The 22,755-nt window shown below is 40.3% G+C and overlaps 1 protein-coding gene across 1 annotated transcript in view; it reads left to right on the top strand.

Moving 5' to 3' along the window:
- Cubn (cubilin) overlaps window positions 1-22,755 on the top strand; it is a 221,132-nt gene that overhangs the window by 65,872 nt on the left and 132,505 nt on the right. Inside the window, exons 26-28 of the mRNA XM_021193965.2 lie at window positions 499-655; window positions 2,277-2,464; window positions 22,063-22,213. Of these exons, the coding sequence (XP_021049624.1) occupies window positions 499-655; window positions 2,277-2,464; window positions 22,063-22,213 (496 nt within the window). The remainder of the gene's footprint in view (window positions 1-498; window positions 656-2,276; window positions 2,465-22,062; window positions 22,214-22,755) is intronic.

Here is a 22,755-nt window from a genome sequence, read left to right as displayed (position 1 = left end):
TTTTTGAGACAGGGTTTCTCTGTGTAGTCCCGGCTGTCCTGGAATTCACTCTGTAGACCAGGCTAGCCTCGAGCTCAGAAATTCGCCTGCCTCTGCCTCCCGAGTGCTGGGATTAAAGGCATGTGCCACCACCGCCCGGCTTAGCTATCACTTTTTATATAGTTCCTGCAAGTCACTAAGTTCTTCTAGAATCCTGTAAATAAAATGGGCTGATGTTTTACATTTTGGAATGAAAGAACCAGCAACATTTCTCAGTTATGGTCTCATTTTTGTTTATTGAACTTTCTTTTTGCATGTTTAGCCTTCAGTCTCAGTCAGACTACAATCTTAGCTCACATGCTGACTGTCAAGCATCTGTTTATTGACCAAGTTCAGAGGTGCTTATGTAGAATTTAGGACTGGCTGTTTTTAAAGCCCTTTCTGTCCTCATCTTTTTTACTGAAGAGTCCTTTGCATTCATAGTCTTGACTGTATTGTATGCAAAATGTCTTATTAAAGGTGTTTGATGGCCCGAGCACCAGCTCCCATCTGATAAATAAACTGTGTGGGGATACACTACCTGCTCCCATCCGTTCCAGTAAAGACGTCGTATTGTTGAAGCTGAGGACTGATGCAGGTCAACAAGGACGTGGCTTTGAGATCAACTACCGGCAGAGTAAGTGCAAACTCCAGCAGCACAGAGCCTCCAGCAGACATCCAGACTTACTTAGCCAAACAACCTAGATAACATTAGCAAGTGGTTTGAGCCGCTGGAACTTGACTTAAATTCTTATGTGAAAACTCCAAAGTCATTGAAAGGGAAAAAGCTTACATATTAAATCCAATCACATATTATCAAAGTACCTGGTAAACCAGGAAACTCAGGGTAGTTTTTACTTTGTGGAGACAGCTGGAGTCCAGCTCAGGATCATGTGACACTCTAATGACATGTACATTCCAGTCACGCCATATATTACAATCCTTTAACTAGACATTGTCCAGTGAACAGGTACCTGTCAGCCTAGGGTCTGTCTTCTGCCTAAGTTTTATTCAATAGAGAAGCATTCATGGAGAAGACATGTCCTCTACTGCAGAACATCTTCTACAGTAATGAAAGATAATGAAAGATCTTCCTGATCTTTCTTGTCCATCTTCTTCTCTTGGCATACTGAGTTCTTCAGAAATTCCTCATTATTCTATATACAAACAGCTTTTTAACTCTACATGAGGAGTGTTTCTGTTTGATTGAGTGTATAGTCATTCTTTTAATTTTGTTATTCTTTTACCTCTCTTTCCCTCAGTTATTGTGTATGTGTGTATGTATATGTGTATGTGTATGTGTATATGTATAAATATGGCCTAAAGATTTTTAGGAGAACAGTTGTTTTCAGGAGTTCCAGGTTATTGTGTCTGCTTCGGCAAAGGAAGAATTTGAAGGGCCACGTGATGCATCCCCAAAGTCTCTAAGTGGTGTCCTGACAGTGTTGAATGAGAAATTATCTAGGAGCCACATTGCAGAGGCAACTCTTTCAAAGCAATGTTTATGTTCCCATTTTCTTTTGTTGAAATAGAAAATACTAAAAGTTATGTAAACAATGAGAAAGGCGGGTGGTGCATTCACTTTGTTCAGGTCATTTTGATTGGCTGAACCTGGTGTTTAACCCCAAGATTAGGCATAGGTAGTGCTACTTGTGTGGTACTGCTGAAAACTCATCTTTAGAAAATGCTATTCGTAACATTTTAAAAGTTGTTCAAAATTGAGGGATTGTATTTCCCTTTTCCTACTCTGTGTTCCCTCTGTTTACTCAGAACTTGAGGGATAAGGGACCCTTTTTTGAGAACTCATGTAGGCAGCTGTGCATTCTGTTATTCATATGACATTCACAAAGGACTTATATTCTAAATGGCTGTACTCCAATATTAGAATATTCATTTCTCTAAAATATGAAAGGTTTGAAAACAGAAGCACAGAATGCTCACTACACATCTCTAATTCCAGCAGAGAGACTGGAATAAAACCAAGTTATTTGTCTACCAATATATAGGAATAGCATGTCTATTTTAATGTAGCTTTTTATGACACTTCAGTACCTAAATTTACCTATTACTTTACATTATTGTAACTGGAGACTTCTTCAGCATAAAAACGACATGTCATGTATACATATATATTTGTTAATCTAGAGGAAGTGGAAAAATCTAGATGTCTTTTAAAAAAGGAATTTCACCTTGATCTTAGAGACATTATGATATAGATGTGAGTTCTTAACACTCTTGGCTGTCTCTCCCTTCCCCAGCATGTGACAATGTGGTAATAGTGAATAAAACCTCTGGCATCTTGGAGAGCATAAATTACCCAAACCCCTATGATAAGGACCAACGTTGTAACTGGACCATCCAAGCAACAACAGGCAATACTGTGAACTACACCTTTCTGGAATTTGATGTGGAAAATTATTTAAACTGCTCCACAGATTATTTAGAGGTAAGTGTCCTGAAGCTCTATAAGTAATTCCATGTTCCAATCAAGAAGATAAAACTATGCTAGCTGTCCTTCATACTTTTCAGGATCAAATCCTTAGCCCTGCCCTGTCTGTCTGAAGTATATCACCCACACTGTGATATGTGATATTATGCGAATGGGTGTGCTTCATGTCACTGTGATGTGAACAGGTGTGCTTCATGTCACTGTGATGTGAACGGGTGTGCTTCATGTCACTGTTATGTAAACAGGTGTGCTTCATGTCACTGTGATGTGAACGGGTGTGCTTCATGTCACTGTGATGCGAACGGGTGTGCTTCATGTCACTGTTATGTGAATGGGTGTGCTTCATATCTCTCATTGCACCATTTTAATATAAACTTAAAATTATTATCTTGTGAGTTACTTTTATGTTTGATCCCTGTGCATAAGAGAAAATGTTTGAATATACTCAATACTTAATTTTCTAAATACTAAGTATTATTTTTATATTTTAAAATTCAAGTTCATTTGAAGCAATTTTTCTTTTGTGAAATAGATATTTTACATGACTATATATCTAACATGTAATACTTGTTCACGTTTCTTTATGCAATCCTAGTCAATAAAAGGTGCTTTACTATTAAATGTGGAATTTAATAGTGAGGAAATGTAGACTATTTTAGTCATAGGAAATTTCAAATAAGAAAGTTGTTCTGATGATTTGTATATGCAACTTTTAGGATTATAGATTTTCAAAATTAAGAAGAAATTTATTTGGTTTAGTTTAATATTAATAATCACTCATGTGAATATTAGTTTTGATTTTGATTTATATTCAAATATATCATAAAACAATCTAAGTTGGCATGTATGTGATATCTATTTTCCATAATTAATGACATCACTCTTTGAGTCACCTGACATATTTCTTTTATTTATCTCTGTGCTGTTAACATATGATACTACTATGTCCCCATCTGGTACTTCCATTAGAAATGTTTCTGAAGTATAGAGGACCTGCTCCAAGTACACAGGTCATTTTTTATGGTCTTCCACCAACTATATAGCCATGGCTTAGTGTAGCATTTTGAAGATTATTAGTAAGGATGTAGCTAATGGTAGAGTCCTTGCCTAGGATGTTCAAAGTCCCAGGTTCAATACATGTTGCAAAAAAATATGATTTATGTTATTTAGAAATCTCCCTTGCAAAAAAGAAATCTCCCTTGCAAAGATTTACAGCATCAACACTTGTCAGCTAAAGCCATATCCCCAGGGAAAACAATCTTTTCCACATTTTCCTTAATTCTCTTTCACCAATTTCACTAAAAGACTAATGTGATCACACTGTTGTCTGAGATCACCATGCCTTTTCTAAGTACTGAATTGGCTTTCAACACAAAGAAGACAGACTATCTTTTCTTTGAGAAACTTTTGCTTGAAGTTAAGAATATAAGGATATTCTTTTGTTTTGGGAAAAGTTCTCTTGGGTTAACAACAACAAAAACAACAATAAAAATTATCAAAAACTTTAACAAGTTATGGTGATACATATCTGTAATCTCAGTGCTTAGGAGGCTGAGGCAGTAGCACTGTTAGCCTGAGGCCAACCTGGGAAATAATAAGATTCTGTCTCAGTAAAAAAGAGAGAGAGAGAGAGAGAGAGAGAGAGAGAGAGAGAGAGAGAGAGAGAGAGAGAGAGAGAGAGAACAATCAAGCAAACATAAAACATCATTTATAAACATAAAACATCATTTATAAACATAAAACATTCATTTATATGCAGAAGCAACAGCATGCAGAAATAGTATTCACACACCAGGAAGCGATAGATATTTGTTGCCCTAAGAAACTATGATGTGTTACACATCAGATTTGCAAGCATGAATTTGGAATGCTCTTTGTTATTGCTTGACTTTCATGGCTTGGAAATAGAGGATCCTCTTGTAGATCAGGTTAGCTTCAAACTTGCTATGTAGCCGAGGTTGGCCTTGAGAACATGTTTTTGCTTCCTCCACCTCCCAAATATTGGGATAATAGGTGTGCATCACCATGGCTGGCTTGTCAGTGGTTTTAAGGTCCTCTTCCCCTCGAGTCAAAAGCATCCATGAGCTCAGGAACTGCCTTTCCTGTTTATATAACTGAATTATACTTTTCTTCACAGAGGAGACTTGGCTCATCATTTAAATAGCAAGTGTTACCAGTTAGGGCTCTCATCATCTCCTGGATTCCTGACTTCTCAAAGTACCAGCTATCTGCTATTAACAGGCCCTCACGTTCCACTGAGACTCTGCACAAGTCTGAGAAACTGAGGGTAAATAGTCACAGCCATATTTCAGCTGTAGTCTCATAATTGCTATTAATTAATGAGAAAGAACTGCATTTGATGCAAATCTTTCTGTAAATTCCTACACATTCAGTACAGTCTTACCTCTCTGAGCACAAGCCACAACATAGGACAGATGCCAAGTGTTGGATGTGTAAAAAACACAATGCTAAGCGGCCAGCATGGTTGGGATTGGAGATAGTACCAGGAGGAGAGTGCATAAGAAGAGGAAGGGACTGGAGTGATCTTTACTTGGGAGAAAGAATGGGGAGGAAGTGAGAGGAAACATTTCCAGGAATTACATCCCAATTTTTTAGATTGGCCTGAGAATGCAATGCTTCCAAAAATCTCTTTAGGTCATTTTGAGAGGTGTTTAAAAACTTAATTAAGAATTCTTGTTCCAATGGCTACAAAACAGCTCATCAGAGGCCCCTTGCGATGGTGCGCCTGTCATGTTCCAGGCATGGCACTTGTCTTGTGCCATGGTGAACGTGCCCAAGCACAGAATGAGAACCAGAAGTTCAGAAAAGCTTTCCAAAGAATGACACAATTGCCAGAGGGAAGAGGTGTTTTCCATTGCTGTAAGCCAAGATGCAAGAGCCGAGTAGAGCTCAGAGGCTGGTCTAGGATGGAAAATTTCAAAACGCAACCATTTAAGGAGAAAAAGAAAACTGCAGGCATAAAACCTCTAGCTTCCATTATTTTAATAACTTCTAGTTAAATGCTGTTTTGCTTTCCCATTTCCTTCAAGTGACCTAGCCAATTCACCAATGAGTGACAGTTACTGGAGACAGAAATTAATTATTTTGAATTAATAAAACTGAAACTATAAAAAGACTGGATTAGGTCCAGCCTTCACCTCATTGGGAAACAAAACTACCCTTTATTGTTTTATCCTCTGGCCCAAAGAAAACCCTCAGGCTTAGAACTAGTATCTCAGAGTGAGGACTGGTTGCTTGTTTAGGGAAGCTGGACATTTTCTGTGCAGCTTTGTGAAGTCAGCATCAAGGATTTGTTCTGTTTCCTAACTTGATCTCATTCTTATCTTCATTTTTGTCCTAAGTTTCCACTTAGAGGACATTTCTACTAGGTGACTGAGGATACAGGCAGAAACAACACCTATGTATGAACTCTGTGGCAGGTCAACAGGGGCATGTGAGTGAGAGGAAGAAGCCAGAGAAGGGGGTTGCCTCAGTGAAACAAAGAGAGGGCTATGGAAGGTGAAAGAGATTGCCACCAGAGGGGTCAAGAGAGGGAGGTGAGGATGGTGAAAATTCAATGGAAGATCAGTGTGACCAAGCAGGGCCATGCTGGGGATTAACAGGAGGCAAATGGCTGTGAGGAGACATAATGGGGAGAAAGCAAGTTCCACGGAGTTCTTTGCCTCAAACCAGTATATGAGGCCATGGCGTCTTTCCTCTAACCCTCCCTTTTATTTACTTACCTGGTCCTCATGCAGCAAGCTTTCATGGGAGTGTCCTTCTATATGTCCTTTTGCACGCCAGACTGTCCTAAATATGACCCCAAAAGTGGACAGCACCTCCCATTAAACTGGACAGAGATGTTTTGTATGAGAGTATATTATGTTTCTGGTATTATAGACATTGCATGAGGTTTATTTCTAATCAAGTTATATCAAGACCTGTAATCTCCAAGTTGCTTCTTCGGTGAGTTGTTATAACTAATAAGCTTTGTGGTTTATAAATCTTATTCACTTTTGATCAGACAGTTTTTATAAAGTCACAAAGGGCATTATTCCTAGAAAGTTATATTGGAATTTGTCTGGTAATTTCTTAATACTATGTTTCCCCCTAAATGCACATCCATTACTCTTTAGAATGTTATTCATTATCTATTATGAATGGGCATACAACTTCTTCAAAAATAATTGATAAAAAACATCACACAGGATGGCCTCTGTTTTAAATATTCTCATACAATGGGTTTTGTTTAAATGGATCTATTGTTGAATATTTGGGGAATATTGCTATTTAAACATTCCTCATTTTACAGGTGAGAAAAGTTTTGTAGATGTGGATTTCTCATAGGCAAGCATAACGGTACTAAGAGTCAGGTGGGCTGATCACTAGGCACTACGCCTTGGGCCTTCACCCATCATAGATGGCATCTCATAACTTTCTGCCACTTTCACAGAAATCATAGGAAATGCTCATGGGCCCCTCACATCTATGCTTGTAATATTCTTGCCAAGATGCACGGGACTCTTCCATGTCTCCTCATGGAAATAGCCTTCTACTGTAATCACCATTTCTTGTATATCCTAGAATTCCTTCTAGGGTCTAATTTAGAATTTTAGCTGAAATTTATATCACTCTCACCATACAGGAAAGGCTGAGAACCCAGGAAAGGCCCAGGAGTGAACTCTGCCCTTTCTCCTCTTGTGAAGCTCTGTTGCTTCTCCATAGCTGTGTCAGTGTAGTCTTTTCTCCAGAAGCTCCATAGAGTTTCTTTGTCCTTGTCACCGTGAACACTGAAGCCACACTGTGCATAAGACACTAACCTCAAGCACTTAATATTAGGGGTTCAATGTTTTAAAAGTAGCAGCAAAGGTGAGGGTGTAGTTTGCTTATGCAGGGCAACCCTTGAAACGGTATGCCCAGACCTCCTCATATATGGTGTAAGAGTGACAAAAGCTCCTAGCAGGGTCACAGTTTTCCTGTCATATAAAAATATTTTACAACAACCAAACGGTCACCAAGATGCCACGTTGTTTTTGTTTTTGTTTGTTTTTCTGTGTGAGTAGCTATTGCATGATAGAGTTCACTCATTCCTGAAAAGATTCAGTTCAAGTAACTGTCCTGTCCCCTGAGTGGAGATTCTGTCTCTTCCTCCAGTTTCAGAATCAAATTCTCATCTTCTGTCTCTGTGTCAAATTCTTCTTTAGCTGAAGGTATCCACCACCAACTCGGTCCTCTTCTTACATCAATCATAGCTTTAAAAATCAGAAACCTTTTCCTATTTTCATTAAACCCAAAGTTTAGCTGATTTGTACACACACTAATAGGATAGTCAGAGAGCCCCACAGGCTGCTTCCTTCCTTCAGAAGTTTCTTCGTCGGTACCCTTCCACTCCCATGTCATTTCTGATTCATAGCATAATTTACTTTTTAATAATCTATCTTTTGTCTGGAATTTTCTTTTCCCCTCCTTCAGAACATTCTTAAGAGATTCTTTGTTTCTTGACCTATATGGAGATATATAGTCTTTTGTCTTACTTTGAATTCTGTCACCCAAATCGTAGGTTGATGACTGACATACTCAGCTACCCCCGTCCTTACAGTCAGTTTACCACTTGACCTGAGTATTTGGTCACCTCCACAACAACTGCTCCTTTTACAGCATTACAGTGAATCCACAATAGCCCTTCTCATTTCTGAGAAATAACCATGGAAATGATTCAACAAAATCTATGGCTTCGTGAAAACATGACATCTAAGAGGGGCCACATGGTTGGTTGGCCTTCCAAGTACCATTTCTGTAGACTATTTGAATGCATCCTTGTGGTGTCAGCATTTTTCCTTTGTAAAGACTACAGTCTAGGCATTAGAGTTGGCTTGGTGGTTAAGAACACTTGTGGTACAAACAAGAGGGCCAGAGTTGTTCAGATCTGACAGGAGACCTGTAAATCCATGGGAAGAAGAGATGAAAATTTTGCTGGGGCAGATTATGGGGTTTTCTTACTTCCAGATTAGCTAAGAAAAATGTGAACTTCAGGTTCAAGGAGAGATTCTAGCAAAAAAATAAAAGCAGAGAATGATAAAGGACACCAGATATTCTCTTTTTGCCACCTCATGTGTGCACAGAGTACCCACACATATGACATACACACATATATTGATAGATAAGTAGATAGATAGATGATTGGTAGATGATAGAACTTTCAAAATTTGTCTCTAATGATTTAAAAATATAACATTTAAAACTGGCTGCAGTCCAAAATCAACTAGGAATCTCATTAGATAGAGCTGACTTTAGTCATTACTGATGGTAATATCTTCATTTCAAAGCTCTGTTAGAAAGTTACAAGTGTTCTGGTAAGTAGCTTAGAGTCTACCTTTGTGTACAAAAAAATATTTCTCTTTAAAATGTATCTTACTATCTTAGTCAGGGCTTCTCTTCCTGCACAAAACATCATGACCAAGAAGCAAGTTGAGGAGGAAAGGGTTTATTCAGCTTACACTTCCACACTGCTGTTCATCACCAAAGGAAGTCAGGACTGGAACTCACACAGGGTAGGAAGTTGGAGGCAGAGTAGACACAGAAGTCATGGAGGAGTGCTCCTTACTGACTTGCCCCCCCTGGCTTGCTCAGCTGGCTTTTTTATATAACCCAAGACTACTAACCCAGGGATGGCACCACCCACAATGGGCCCTCCCTCCTTGAGAAAATGCCTTACAGCTGGATCTCATGGAGGCATTTTCTCAAGGAAGGCCCCTTTCTCTGTGATAACTCCAACTTGTGTCAAGTTGACAAACAAAACCAGCTAGTACACTTACTTTCCCATAGCTACAAGGGGTAGATTCTCTCCGGCAAACAGTTTAGGAGGATCCAAATTAGCATTAGAATACAAGCAGCATTAGGTCAAACCCACTACAGGAATGGGTCCACCCACAATGGGCTGGGCCCTCTCCCATCAGTCACTAATTTAAAAAATGCCTTATAGCCGGATCTTATGGAGACATTTTCTCAATTGATGTTTTCTCCTTTCAGATGACTCTAGTTTGAGTCAAGTCTACATTAAACTAATCAGCACACGCTTCCATCCCATCCTCTCCTCCCTTTCTGTCCTTTTCCCTTTTCAACTTAAGGAAGTTTTAAATTCTTCCTGATTAGGTCAGTGCTTTCTGTCAAATACATTTCTTTCCAGTGTATAAAATCTATTTCATCTCTTGCCAAATCCTTACTGATGTCATCCTACTCACCAGGTGTTTATATCATTATATATTTCACTCTCATGTCCTCTTTTTAATTACAAAATAACCACTACACTACAGAAACTTTCCATTACAAAATAATGCATTTCAAATAAGAAATGGATTAATCAGCCCATCACCAATGTCCCTGAATTCTCTAGTTTGGCACCATACTCCCTATGGCTATGTCCTGGGCTATTTCCCATCCCACAGCTGTGGATCACATGGTATTTTAATCACCCGACACAGTGCTATTTGGGTTTTGTGTCAAACTCATACCACTTGCTGATGCTTCATGCAAATTCATTGCTCAGTCACATCAGAGTCATAACACATGTTCTTAGCTTTCCATACAGTGATTCATGAGCACAGACAACAGGGCAGTCTGTTCAGGGCAACCACATTGCTATATGCCACAGAAACAAGAGCTTTGAGTTATACTGAATGAGGGAAATGCTGAGATAAACACAACTTAAGGGGTTAGATATTTGCTTTTTAAAGCTATCACTAGCCTACAACTCACCATCCAGACAGTAGAAGATGTTTTAGACTCCTAAACTGTAGAAATTAACTGTGTATCATTAGTTTTTCGTGTCATACTGGATGAAACAGATGCTAACATATCACACAATAAAGATTCTACCATGGGCTGTGTTATCTGTTGAGAGGGTTGTTGATGGGTGCTCTGAAGGCATCAGACAGGGAAGCGATCAAGCTTTTCTGATGACCAGAGAACACAAACTCAAGGAAGAAGGATACCAAGACATCAGAAAGGTTGGGGATTGACAAGAGAAAGCTGGGTCTGCAGGCCTGAAGATGGATCACAAGGGACCTCTAGGGTATCAGTAGGAAAGTCATAAATTTCAGTGTTCTTTTTCAGAACTGTAAGTCTCTCAAGGGTCAGATCAAAGAAATAGCATGATCAAATAGATATTTTCATAGTGTAATATTTCCCTTATATGAATATGTGTGGACCTTTTGTTTTGTTTTATTTTGGTTTGTTTTGGTTGAGGTTTTTTTTGGTGTGGGGGTGTTGAGCCAGGGTTGGCCTTAAACTCCCAATTCTTTTGTCTTAGCATGGTAAGTGTAGCGACTGCAGGCAAATACCACCATGCTGTTTTCAAATCTATTTATTTTAAAAATGATTGTGGCTACTCAAATAATATGGAGATCCATTAACGGGCTTGAGGTGGAAAGCAGAAGAGATGGAGCCAAGCCTTGCATTGCTGTGGTGAAAGGATGTTCAAACTGAGGACTTTTAAGAACATTCTAGAATTGCTTTCTTGACTCTTCTTCTATACTCCTGGAGAGAACTTAACATTGATTCTTGAACATTTGAGGAAGATGGTTTTCACCCATATTGCAGTATCCCGTTCTTGAACATGCCATCTGTGTCCCTCCAGCTAACCAGCAGCTCAGCCCAGTGGCATCTGTCTTCCTCCCCAGCAGAGAGCTAGAATCCTCAGCGGCCCCCACAGCTCACTGTGGGTGGCCTTTGACTTCCATGTCCCCATGTCCACAGATGTCCACAGATGGTTAGGATTTTGTCTTCTCTTTCTCTCTTGGAGTCTGATTAAAGACAAAAGTTTTCATCCAGTTAAAGTTTGTTTTATCCTAACCTCTCCAAAAAAGAGAAATGAAAAAGATGTTTGTATTTGTACATAACTGCTGGTCACATGACCATGCAACTGCTTCCATGCAGGGCTCCAGAACAGTCTCTCAAGATCCAAAAACTCTGGTTTCAGTCTATTAGTAGTCTTCTTTAGTTCTCCATGAAAACTATCATTGGAAATGATATTTCTTACTTGTGCTGTTGAGGAGCCCATTATTAGAATCAAATCTGTTCAAGGAGGCTTTAATCAAGTCAGTTGAACCTGCTGATAGCTGTGGGGTGGTAAGAATAAAGCTTCGTGTCCCTCAAATATTCCCCAGTTGGAAGTGACCCGTAGGCATCAGGCTCCACTGCGGACCTGCTCTGTCCCTTTCTGTGCTGCTCAGTAGAGCATGGCATTTTAGAAAGAAGATTCTAGAGCCAGAGAGCCTGGATTTAAACCTAAGCTTAAATAGCCATGGATGGGTTGTTCAGTCTCTGTGTGTCATTTCCCTCAGTAAAATGGAACAATCAAAGTAAATGAGCTAATACACACAAAGAATGAGAGCAGAGCCCAGCACACAGCAGACAAACGTTAACTGCTGTTCGTGGTACTAATCGAGACAGAGCTCCTGAACCAGACATAGGAATTCATAGTGCATCCATCCTGCAGGCAGAGGGAATTAGTGGCCCCTCATTTAGAATTCTTCCTTTACATTTCGCTGATGACTGCAGCCAGCTTCCTTAATGCATCTCGGCACCCTGCACAAAGTATAAATGAGAAATGACAACACCCATATTCTAATCTACTGATTTAACTGAAGGTCTGTGAGGAAACAGAATGGAGAGGTTCCATTGACACATTAAAGGTTTGGAAACTGCTATTTCAGCTTTAAAAACTGCTCTGTGGTTCTCTATAATCCCTTAACAGAGAATGAGTATATTTGCTACAATTTAACTTTTTTTTTTTTTTTTTGGCTTTTAGAAAGAAAATTTGGGTGAAGGAAACAATAAGTGTTTCTTTGAATCATTGATGCGTTTCACAATTCTGCATTAACTACACTTGCACACACCTCAGTTTGTAGAGACTATTACAAAGGTGCTAGGCATTTTAACCCCCATTAATGCCCAGCATAGGACACATGCCCATAAACGGTGCATTATTATTATAGCATGAATAGAATCTCTCAGATTACGGTTCGGCCCTTAGCCTTTTGCACTAAGTCAAAAGCTATATTTGGGATCTGGGGAGTTGTTTCAGTTAATAAATATCTGTCACACAAGCAAGAGGACCTGCGTTCAGCCTTCTCTGTAAAAAGCTGGGTGTGATAGTACACCTCACATCTCTGTAGCCCCAGCACTGGGGAAGGGGTGTAGAAACAGGAGGACCCCTGGATCTGGCCAGCCAACTTAGTTAAATTGGGGAGAAACTTTGTCTTAAACAGAGTAGAGAGCAATTGAAGGTTCCCAGTGTTGATCTTTGGCCTGCACACAGCAGTATTCATGTGTGCTTAGACCCACATGCTCAAAAAAAAACAAAAAAAAACAAAAAACCAAAAAACCAACAAAACAAACAAACAAACAAAAAACCACCACCCTTCACACATAAATACTTATGTGTCCACCCCAGAAGCCATAGTCTACAAAAATGTTCCTCTCTTTAATAACAGAGTGGTACATAGAGTGTCCCCACGTGTGGACAGCAGAGCTCCTTCCCTCTGCCTCTCAGCCTTCTTCCAAAAGCCGCAGGGCTCCTCTGTCTGAATCCAAGCAGCCTGGTGATGAAAAGCTCCCTTTCTGGTTAGAACAGAGCAGAGAAGCAGGAGAGGTTGTGTGTGTGTGAGCCAGAGTGGCTCTGACTCTTTGATCAGGGCGCTCCTCCTTGCTCACTTCCCGAGCAGATGAGCAGATGAGTCATGTTTCCTGGAACTGTCCTTTAGAGGAAGTGGGCTCCCAGAACGTTAGCTGTTTGCTGATAGCCCTGCGTATAGCAGGGCACCTGCCACTCACAAGTGAGTTTAAATGCATTCTATAGGCCAGACATTCGGTTGTGGCTCCATACCAGCTGGGAGAATGTAGCTTTCTACTAGGACAGCTTTCTACTTTGAAAAGTAGAGCAATGAAGCTGATCTCTCTTAAGGCATTAAGCAGTCCAAGATGCATCTTAGACAAAATGTTGACTCCAAAATTGTCCGGGTAAAATGTGATTTGTTTTGTTTTGTTTTTCGAGACAGGGTTTCTCAGTGTAGCCCTGGCTGTTCTGGAACTCACTCCATAGACCACGCTGGCCTCGAACTCAGAAATCCTCCTGTCTCTGCCTCCCAAGTGCTGGGATTAAAGGGGTGCGCCATCACTTCCCGGGGATTTTTTTTTAATTATAAAAATATATGAATTCTTTATTTTAAGGCGATCAAAATTCTTGTCAGGCAGAGAGTGGTGGTATACACACACACACACACACACACACACACACACTAGCACTTTAGAGGTTGAGGCAGGAGGATCCATTTATGACCAGACTGGCTACCTAAGACCCTTGTCTTTGGGAGAAGAAAAGAAAAACACTGCCCTTTTCTGACCATCCTCACAATGAGGATTGTCAACTGACTAGTTTGCTATATATAATGATGCAGAGCTGCAGCCTCCAAACAACAGTCAGCCTTTGGTTCAAAAGAGCTCTGGTTGTTGCTCCTCATGGCCTCTCGGATTTGAAGCCCAGGATAGAGATGAATAAGAACAAAGCCTATCACAGTTTCCCAAGCTACCTTTAAGCCACTTAAAAATGCACAAAGTTTGACATTATTTCCCACAACATTCCACCTCTCTTCCTCCCATACTTAAGCCCAAAGCAGAAAAGTCCAGAGGTATCTACTATCAGTGCTTGGGGATACTCTGCACAGGGAGGACCATGCGTGCAGGCACACTGCACAGGGAGGACCATGCATGCAGGCACACTGCACAGGGAGGACCATGCGTGCAGGCACACTGCACAGGGAGGACCATGCATACAGGCACACTGCACTGGTTAGGAAATGCTGGTCACAAGGTTAAGTTTTAAATATAAATCTTAGTTGGGAATTCTGGTTTAATTTTTTAAATAGAGAAGATTTCCAATTGTGGGCCACTCTTCACAGCTCCCTTCTGCTTTCCTTTTATATGTCAAAAACATGTGAAAACACTTTAATTTTAGTTCTTACTTAGCAGGCTTACTCTTTCTTCTGGCGACCTGGAGGGAGAAGCAGGTGCAAGTCCTCTAGGTCTCTAAGGCTCAAGGTTCCATGATTTTAGTTTGTTCTATGCACTAGGCTTTTCCATCTGCAGCAGATGCTCAGGCCATTGGAAGGCACAATAATATATATTTAAAGCATTTAGTGTTTCACTCTGACAGGACAATTGAAGGCTATAGCCTATGCAACTAACCACTTACATATCCACAGGAGAGGGTGCTTGGCTCTCAAAGTCTTTCCCTCCTCCGTGGGAAGGGACAAGGATAGCATTCACGGCTTCATCAGTGATCATAAAATTCAATATTTATAGAAGTCCATGGACTTCTAAAGACTTCATTTTTAATAAAGAATTAGAATAATTAATAATAGTTTCTTACCATGAAAAAGGATATGCTCAGGATTAAAAAGGTTTGAAAATAACACTGGAACAGATTACTTTCTGTAACAACATTTTAAGACAAATGTTGATGTTTGATTCTGAACACAGAAAAGAGATATGGAACTAGCAGAACATTTTAGTGGGCCAGCTGAGAGACTGGAAACCTAGAGGAGTTTGTAATTCTGATAGGGCAAACATTACTAAGACATATTTATGTTATGATGTGAATAGTTCTGCAGAGATAATGTATTAAAAATAGATTTATCTAATCAAAAAAGAACACATAGTCACTGCAGGAGATTGAGAAAACATAGAACAGCTAAAAGGTAACAAAACAAAACAAAGCAAAATAAAAGTTAAGTTGCACCACTTCTAATAATATTTAGTGGTATTCATTTCCCGTTCTCCTTTTTATTTTATTTTATTTTAATATTCATAGATTATCCCATGCGCTCTACCCTGTAATGACATTTTTCTATGGGGCGTATCTATTATATGTGTTACTGTCCAAGTGCACATGTCATTGCCACAGTGCAGCCTACTGTGAGACAGTTAGGGCCCTTTCTGAGATAAACATCTTTGTAGTTAAATGTTAGCTTGCATCCATGGTTATGCATTGATTAAAAATAAAATAAAACAAAGCACAACCAAAAGAATCGGAATCAGCCTTTGTGCCTTCTGATGTAAGTGGTCCATAGAAGGTAGCACTTAAAACCATAAAGGCAACAAGAGCAGACGGAGAGCAGCCAGGCCACAGGGAAGCCACTAAGCCATCTGGATCAGAGATAAACCTCTAATTCAAAGTGATACAGAATAACTCAGAATAACGCAGAATGTGGTCATCTGATGGTCTGTTGCTCACATGCAAACCCTGGCATTATGAGTAACCGTTGACTTTAGATGGGCAGTTCACATGCCCTGCTCCACCCTGATAGCACGTGGCATCGTGGCTTTTCCTGTAGTGAGGACGTGTGTGGGAGTCCCCGATGCCAGTGTACCAGGAGTGAGTGGCTGCATGTTTAGTGGGGAGAGGCACCAAGGCCCCACAGAGCCATGGTGGAGCACAGTTGAGTGTGTATCACGAATTCTCAACCTTCAGCAACATTTGGCTCCTTGACTTTCTGCAGCTCAACGACAGATTCTGCAAGCCCTGGGCTTTTTCTTGTTCCTAATGACAACTGTGTATCAGTATTCTACTCTACAATTTTAATTTGGCAGAATTGCAGAAACATTCCAAAACCTTTAAATTTTAAAGTGACCTAAAAAATGATCACACTTACCAAGATAGTGTGTGTAAAACTTAACAACATCCATAAGGATTACTTTTGTGCTTGGGGTGTACTCAGAGGTGGGGTACCTTCCCAGCCTACACAATACCATGGCTTCATCTACAGCACTGGAAAGACAATGAGTCAGTACCATAGGTATTCTGCAGTTGTGGTTTTCAAGGGAGGAATAAACAGGTGTTTCAAGAATTCAGCATCTCCTGCCCTCTTGAGTTTCAGGGCTTAAGCAGCAGGAGCCACAGCATGGTAGGGCAATGAGAAGCAAGGTCACTAAACTAAGGAAAAGCTCATTCCCTTCTGCTCATCCAGGCCCTTCTCATCTCATCATCTCAGCACCTTCTGATGTCCTCTCTCTTGTGGGGCTGTCCTCTGTCACAATGGACCACACTTCTTCACCTCCTGCACATATACTTAATTTCCCTCCCCCACACTCAGGGTGATCTGCATCTGGCTCTCACTCAGAATGTGAGGAATGGCTGCAGTCACAACTCAAACCAAGGTTACCACAGCAACAGGATGCAAGTAAGCAAGCAAGGGCTCTCCATCTCCAGGCTTGATTCACTTCTTCCCTGCCTGCTCAACCAGTGATCATTCTGTAAAGCGTTAAACATGAGTCAGACTCAGCTGTCTAGACTCATATTTCATTGCACAAAGCTACTTCTGGGTGGTTTCTTTAGTGAAAAAAAAAAAAAAAGTAGTGTTCCCTTTATATCAGACCAAAAGTTAGAAGAATTTTTCAAACACACTCCACCTTGTTGCCACGTAGTTTTCTCATTTGCCACAAGACTGTAAGTGCCAAGTGATACCAAACTTACATATTCATAAAGAGAGTTCAGATTCAAAAAGTTAAGTAACTTTTACAAGACTGTGTGCTAAGCAGAGTTTCTGTAGATAGACTCTACCCAACTCTACCCACACAAAAAAATGCCCTGACAAGAAAATGACTTGGTTGCTCTTCCATCATTGACACTTGACTTCAAAGAGCTCATCTAAGAACTTCTGCCCAGGGTCTTAATCAGCTTCATTGTATTGACTACAGTTTCACTTTTTATAAAGATAGGGGAATCTTTGCTGCACCTTTAAGTTCTTTAAGTTATTTCAGTTATATAAAAAAAGGTTCAGATCTGAAGTAGTTTTCCTTGGAAGTTTTCAAGCATTCTCTATATAATAGGATGTGATGAAAACTTCCCATCATACATAATGGTATCATACAAGAAAGGCTTAATTTGCCTTCCATGTCTTTACAGCTGACCTTCTGTGATTGAGAAAATGAAGTTTACTTCTAGACACGCTTCAAGAACAGAAAAACAATACTTTGGGTTATGGTTGTAGCTCAGTGGTGCCTACAGTAGGTGCCTAGCAGTGGCCAGATTCTGGATGTGAACTCCAGAATCAAAAAAGAAAAAATGAAAAGGGTTTAGTGAAGGGACAACCTACTGGGGCCCAAGTCAGAAAACATATTACACAAGGCTCTGCTCGCTAAGATTTCCAGGGATGCAAAGGTGACCATCTAGCTTTTTGGTGGTTGATTGATTGGTTGGTTGGTTGCTTTTTAAAGACAGGGTGTCTCGACATAGCCCTGTCTGTCCTGGAACTTAGGCTAATCTTAGACTCATAGAGACCCACCTACCTCTGCCTCCTGCGTGCTAGGATTAAAGGTGTGTTCCACTGTGTCTGAATGCCAGCATACTTTAATCTCCAGGGCTAGAGAGAGGGTTTAGCAAGTGAAGGCACTTGTGCTGCAAGACTGGGAGTTTGTGTTTGATTCCTAGACACTGTGGTAGAGGGGAGAATTAATTCTTGAATATTGTCCTCTGACTTCTAGATATGCACGTATACATACAGGACCCATACAAAGACCGTTAACACTTATATACATACAATGATACAAATTTAAAACAAACGAACCAAACAAGGTCAAATAAAACCTAACTTACTGGGCCAGTGAGAAGGCTCAGCAGGTAGAAAGCACTTGCTGTGCACACCTGGTGAGCAGAGTCCTATCCCCAGAACCCACATGGTAGAAAGAGAAGATGCATTTCTGAGAATTGTTCTCTGACTTCCACACACATGCTGTCTCCCTAGCATACCTACACATATATCATAATCAAACACACTAAGAATAACAGACAAAATTTTAAGAACTGTTAATATCACAATAATTGGGCCGTCTCTGTCAGTTGCATGTGTCTTTAATTTTATATCATCTACTTTTGGGGGTCCCTTAATATTGAGAGGGGCCTATGATTCATTTCATACTGTAATTGAAGTCTGAAGTTGCTATGGTTTCTGTGTTTGTACCAGATTGTCAAACACACAGGTTGTAACCAAGCAGCCCAGCATTTTAGGAAGTGCAGCCTGGACAATAAACTCCTTCCCTGTGTGTCCTGATAAGGGCTGAGATGTTTTTTGTTAGGGTGAGGATGAGGGACACTTGAATTACGAACATCACACATGAATTGTGTTCCTAAGAGACAAACTGACAAGATTGAACACAAAAGGCCTTATGATACACAGTATTACATTTGAAATGTGTTTGATGACCAACATGGCAAAGTGAGAATCATTTCAAGTATTTTATTTTTAAAAAGACCCGCAGTGACACAAACTAGAATTCATATTTAAGGTGATAAAATCTCATCTGTAGGTTCTTGTTTCTTTAAGTGAGTTCAGAACTTCTCGATGGTTCTGTGGAGTAGATCTCAGGCTTGCTGAAAGCAAAAGAAATCGTAGTTTTACCAGATTCAAACCAGCAAGCTTTCTGGTCGTGCCTATGAGTCACAGCTGGAATGTCCTGTGGTTAACATTCTGTCTTGAAAACAGAATCAAGAGCAGCAAGCCACCACTGGTTTCCATGGTGACTGGTATTTGCTTTGAAAAATGACTGTTACTTTTTGTATGGTGAATTTACTCGGGAATGAACTGTGGAGGTGACATTAGCCATCCCTGTGAAGTTAAACAAACAAACAAAAATGTGATTTAATTAAATATAAATGTTAAAAGGACATAAAACTGAAGGAGCTGGGTGGATTGTTCCCCCTCTCTCTAGTAAAATTATTGGTGTGAAGTAATTAATTTGTTAATTTATTTGACATTTTACTTAAGCATTTTCAAAATATCTACTTGGTGTTTATTATAATGCATCATTCCATTCTTTCCAAAGGATAACAACATTTAGTTATCATTCATCAGTTTCCACAAACCCATCTTCCTTGTCTACCTATCCCGCCCAGTCCCACACACAACGTACTATTTTAAGACCACTGGCTTCTGGAGTTTGGGGTTTTTCAGACCATTAGCTTCTGGCATTTAGGGGCTCTTCTTTAGTGTAGAAGATCCCATTAGAAGGAAGAAAATATATCATCTACATCATTTAAAATGCCACAGCTCTTAACTGTGTTGAGCTGGAGAGAAAAAGAATGCTCTATAATGTATTATAATATATAATGACCTGTGTAGAATTAACTATGATCCCCAGCTCCCTGCTACCTAATGCTTACTACAATCCACCAAGTAGAAGGTGCTTATGGCCACAAAAATGTTTACCTTAAGTTTTGCAAGTTAAAGACCAAGTAATTCAGCTTTGGTCACTAAACCATAACCCAAAGTTAGAATCTCTTGGGTTTAAAGACTGTAAGCTGAAAAACTTGTTTATTAAGTCAGTTTGGGTGACAGTATATTTATTTTTGTATTTAGTTTCAAAGTAGACTTCACACAATAAAATTGATGAAAACCTTGAAACTGAGACAAACACTCTGTTGTTAGACAGTGATTCAGGAGCACTCCTAGTACAGCCTGGGGGCACTCATAGCACATTCTGGGAGCACTTAAAGCAAAGCCTGGCTTCATTTTGCCCCTACCTCCAGCTTGAGAAGGTGATGAGCCCAAGACTTGAGGGAAGGGTTTGGCTCTTGTCTCTTCTAATTTTCTTATTCTCTTCTTATTCTCTTCTTATTCTCTTCTTATTCTCTCTCTCTCTCTCTCTCTCTCTCTCTCTCTCTCTCTCTCTCTCTCTCTCTCTTTCTTTCCTCTTCTTTTTTTCATTCTCTCTCCTTTTCCTGGCTTCTCTCAACATGTAGTGCTATCAGACTTTTTATTACTGCAACAAAACACCGTGTCCAAAAGCAACTCAGGATGGAAAGGGCCATCTGAAACCGGGAGGCAGGAACAGGAAGCCACAAAGGAATATTGCTTATTGGTTTGCTTTCCATGGCTTTCTTGGCCTGCTTCCTAGTAGTACCCAGGACCACCTTGTAGCAATTTACCTGCCTCAGCGTCTCATGTGCTGGGTTTGGAGGGTTGAGCCACCATGCCTAGTGAACTCTTAGCTCTTCAGTTGTGCTGCTAGGCAGTCTGCCACATCCCCTCCCTTCCTAGTGATTCACACAACATTCTCTTACCCCTATGACTTCAAGTTTCCTAAGGATGCAGGCCACTCCTGGATTTCCTGTCCCTCACTGTGAAAAGCAGAGCACTTTGAGGGAAGGATTCCAGTAGCAATCCAGGGAATGGACACTTTGGTATCTGCCATGAATACATATACTTTAAAGACTTAATCTGTCTTACTACTTTTATATGGTTAGATACGAATTTGGATCATACAATTGTAAGTATCAGTCTAATAATTTCCTGCAGCAAAGGGTTTGAATCACTTTGTGGTCATCCTGTAGTGTAGGGACCTAGGTGTTGTCTTGTCCAAGCTCATAATAAATCTCAGATTTCTGAACGTTGACCTGCCTCATCAAATTCTCAAGCTGTTGCTCATCCTGCTGTGGGGATGGCCATCAGAGGTTTAAAATGAGAAGCAGACTTCAATAAGCTGTTCACTACTTGGTACTAAATCCATGATTTGTATGTAAATGAATCATGATAGAGTTCGTTTCTAGGTTTATTACCTTCCCTTTCTTGGTGTTGTGTCGTAAGCACTCTTGCTTAAACACCTGTATTTCTTGTCAGGTTTCTAGCATACTACCTGCACTGTCTAGTTTTACCTCAACTTCACACAACCTGGTACAAGGTTAAGCCACACTACGTTGTGATTTTTCAAGCCTGCCTAGGCTACAGAGTGAGAGCCTGTCCCCACACAAACCGAAGTAAAGCCCAAAGGGGCATGGAGGTTTATTCAAAGGTTAAACCTCACATCTAAATCACTGCAGTTAGGAAAGGGCCCACAGAAGAACTTCACAAAGTCCGCTTACACGGTCTTTATGCCTGAGTTCAAAGCACATTATATCACATTTTAGTACATAAAAGAATTTATCATCAGTCTGAAAATCACTGACTCCATATGATTCACAGATGTACAGAATGTACAGCCACTAAACAGTAAGCAAAAAAGCCAAGGGTGACAGAATGATAAGGAGTTCGGTGAGCACAGGAGAGGGGAAAAGCCGCAAAATAGCCTGAGAAGAAGAACAATCAGAGGCTAGGCCTTCAATCCCAGCAGTTGGGAGGTAGAGACAGGCAGATCTCTGAGTTTAAAGCCAGCCTGGTCTACAGAATGAGTTCCAGGACAGCCAGGGATCTATGGAGAGATTCTCAAACATAACAAGACGAAAGAAAACAAAACCAAACCAAAAACAACCACAAGAAAAAACAATAGTCCAGGAAGTCTATGTGCATATTTTCCAATACTTTCTGTTTTGTTATTGCAGGCAGCTCATTCTAATGTAACTGGGTAAAAGTGATATAGGTGGACTGCAGGGGCTTTCAGAGGTAATCTGATGGCCCACCACATGAGGAGGCCACATTTTGAGTCATTCTTTTTCCTAAGTGAAAAGAGAAAGATCCTTTTCCTGAATAGCAAACAAACAAATGTACACACACAAACAAAAAAGCATGTGCAGTGTTTTACTCAGGGAAATTTCTCTTTGATTTCAGCTCTATGACGGACCACAACGGATAGGACGCTACTGTGGAGAAAATATCCCCCCACCAGGGGCTACAACAGGCTCCAAACTTATTGTACTGTTCCATACAGATGGGGTTGACTCTGGAGAGAAAGGATTTAAGATGCAATGGTTCATCCATGGTAAGCCCCTCATTGATCTCCATTGTATTAATAATTGTTATTTGGCCAAAAATTATTTTTTTTTTACCAATTCCTTCCTTGGAGACAGTGGCATCGGCAAATAATGAAAGCAAAGTAGTAACCTAGAGCTAGGCTATAGATAACTTACTGAGATGTCTGTGGAATTCCAGGAGATAAATTTTGCTGGAATTCTGAGAAAAAACGAAGTTAAAGTAGAGGAGACTTGAGTAACTGCTTGAGCAGGTGGTGTGATAATCTGCCTTAGAGTAGACACATTACATGGTGGTGACATGTGAGTGTCTCAGGTGCCATAGAACAGAAAGGGACACAAGGCTCACCTTGACATTTTTCAGAGAAAGAATGATCAGGACAATATAAAGAATGGGAGTCGCTGGGCTTAGTGGCGCATGCCTTTAATCCCAGCACTTGGGAGGCAGAGGCAGGCAAATTTCTGAGTTCGAGGCCAGCCTGGTCTACAGAGTGAGTTCCAGTACAGCCAGAGCTATACAGAGAATCCCTGTCTCGAAAAACCAAAACCAAAA

This window comes from Mus pahari, chromosome 3 (genome assembly GCF_900095145.1).
Source record: "Mus pahari chromosome 3, PAHARI_EIJ_v1.1, whole genome shotgun sequence".
NCBI classification, from domain to species: Eukaryota; Metazoa; Chordata; class Mammalia; order Rodentia; family Muridae; genus Mus; species Mus pahari.
This window is presented reverse-complemented; position numbering and strand designations above follow the sequence as displayed.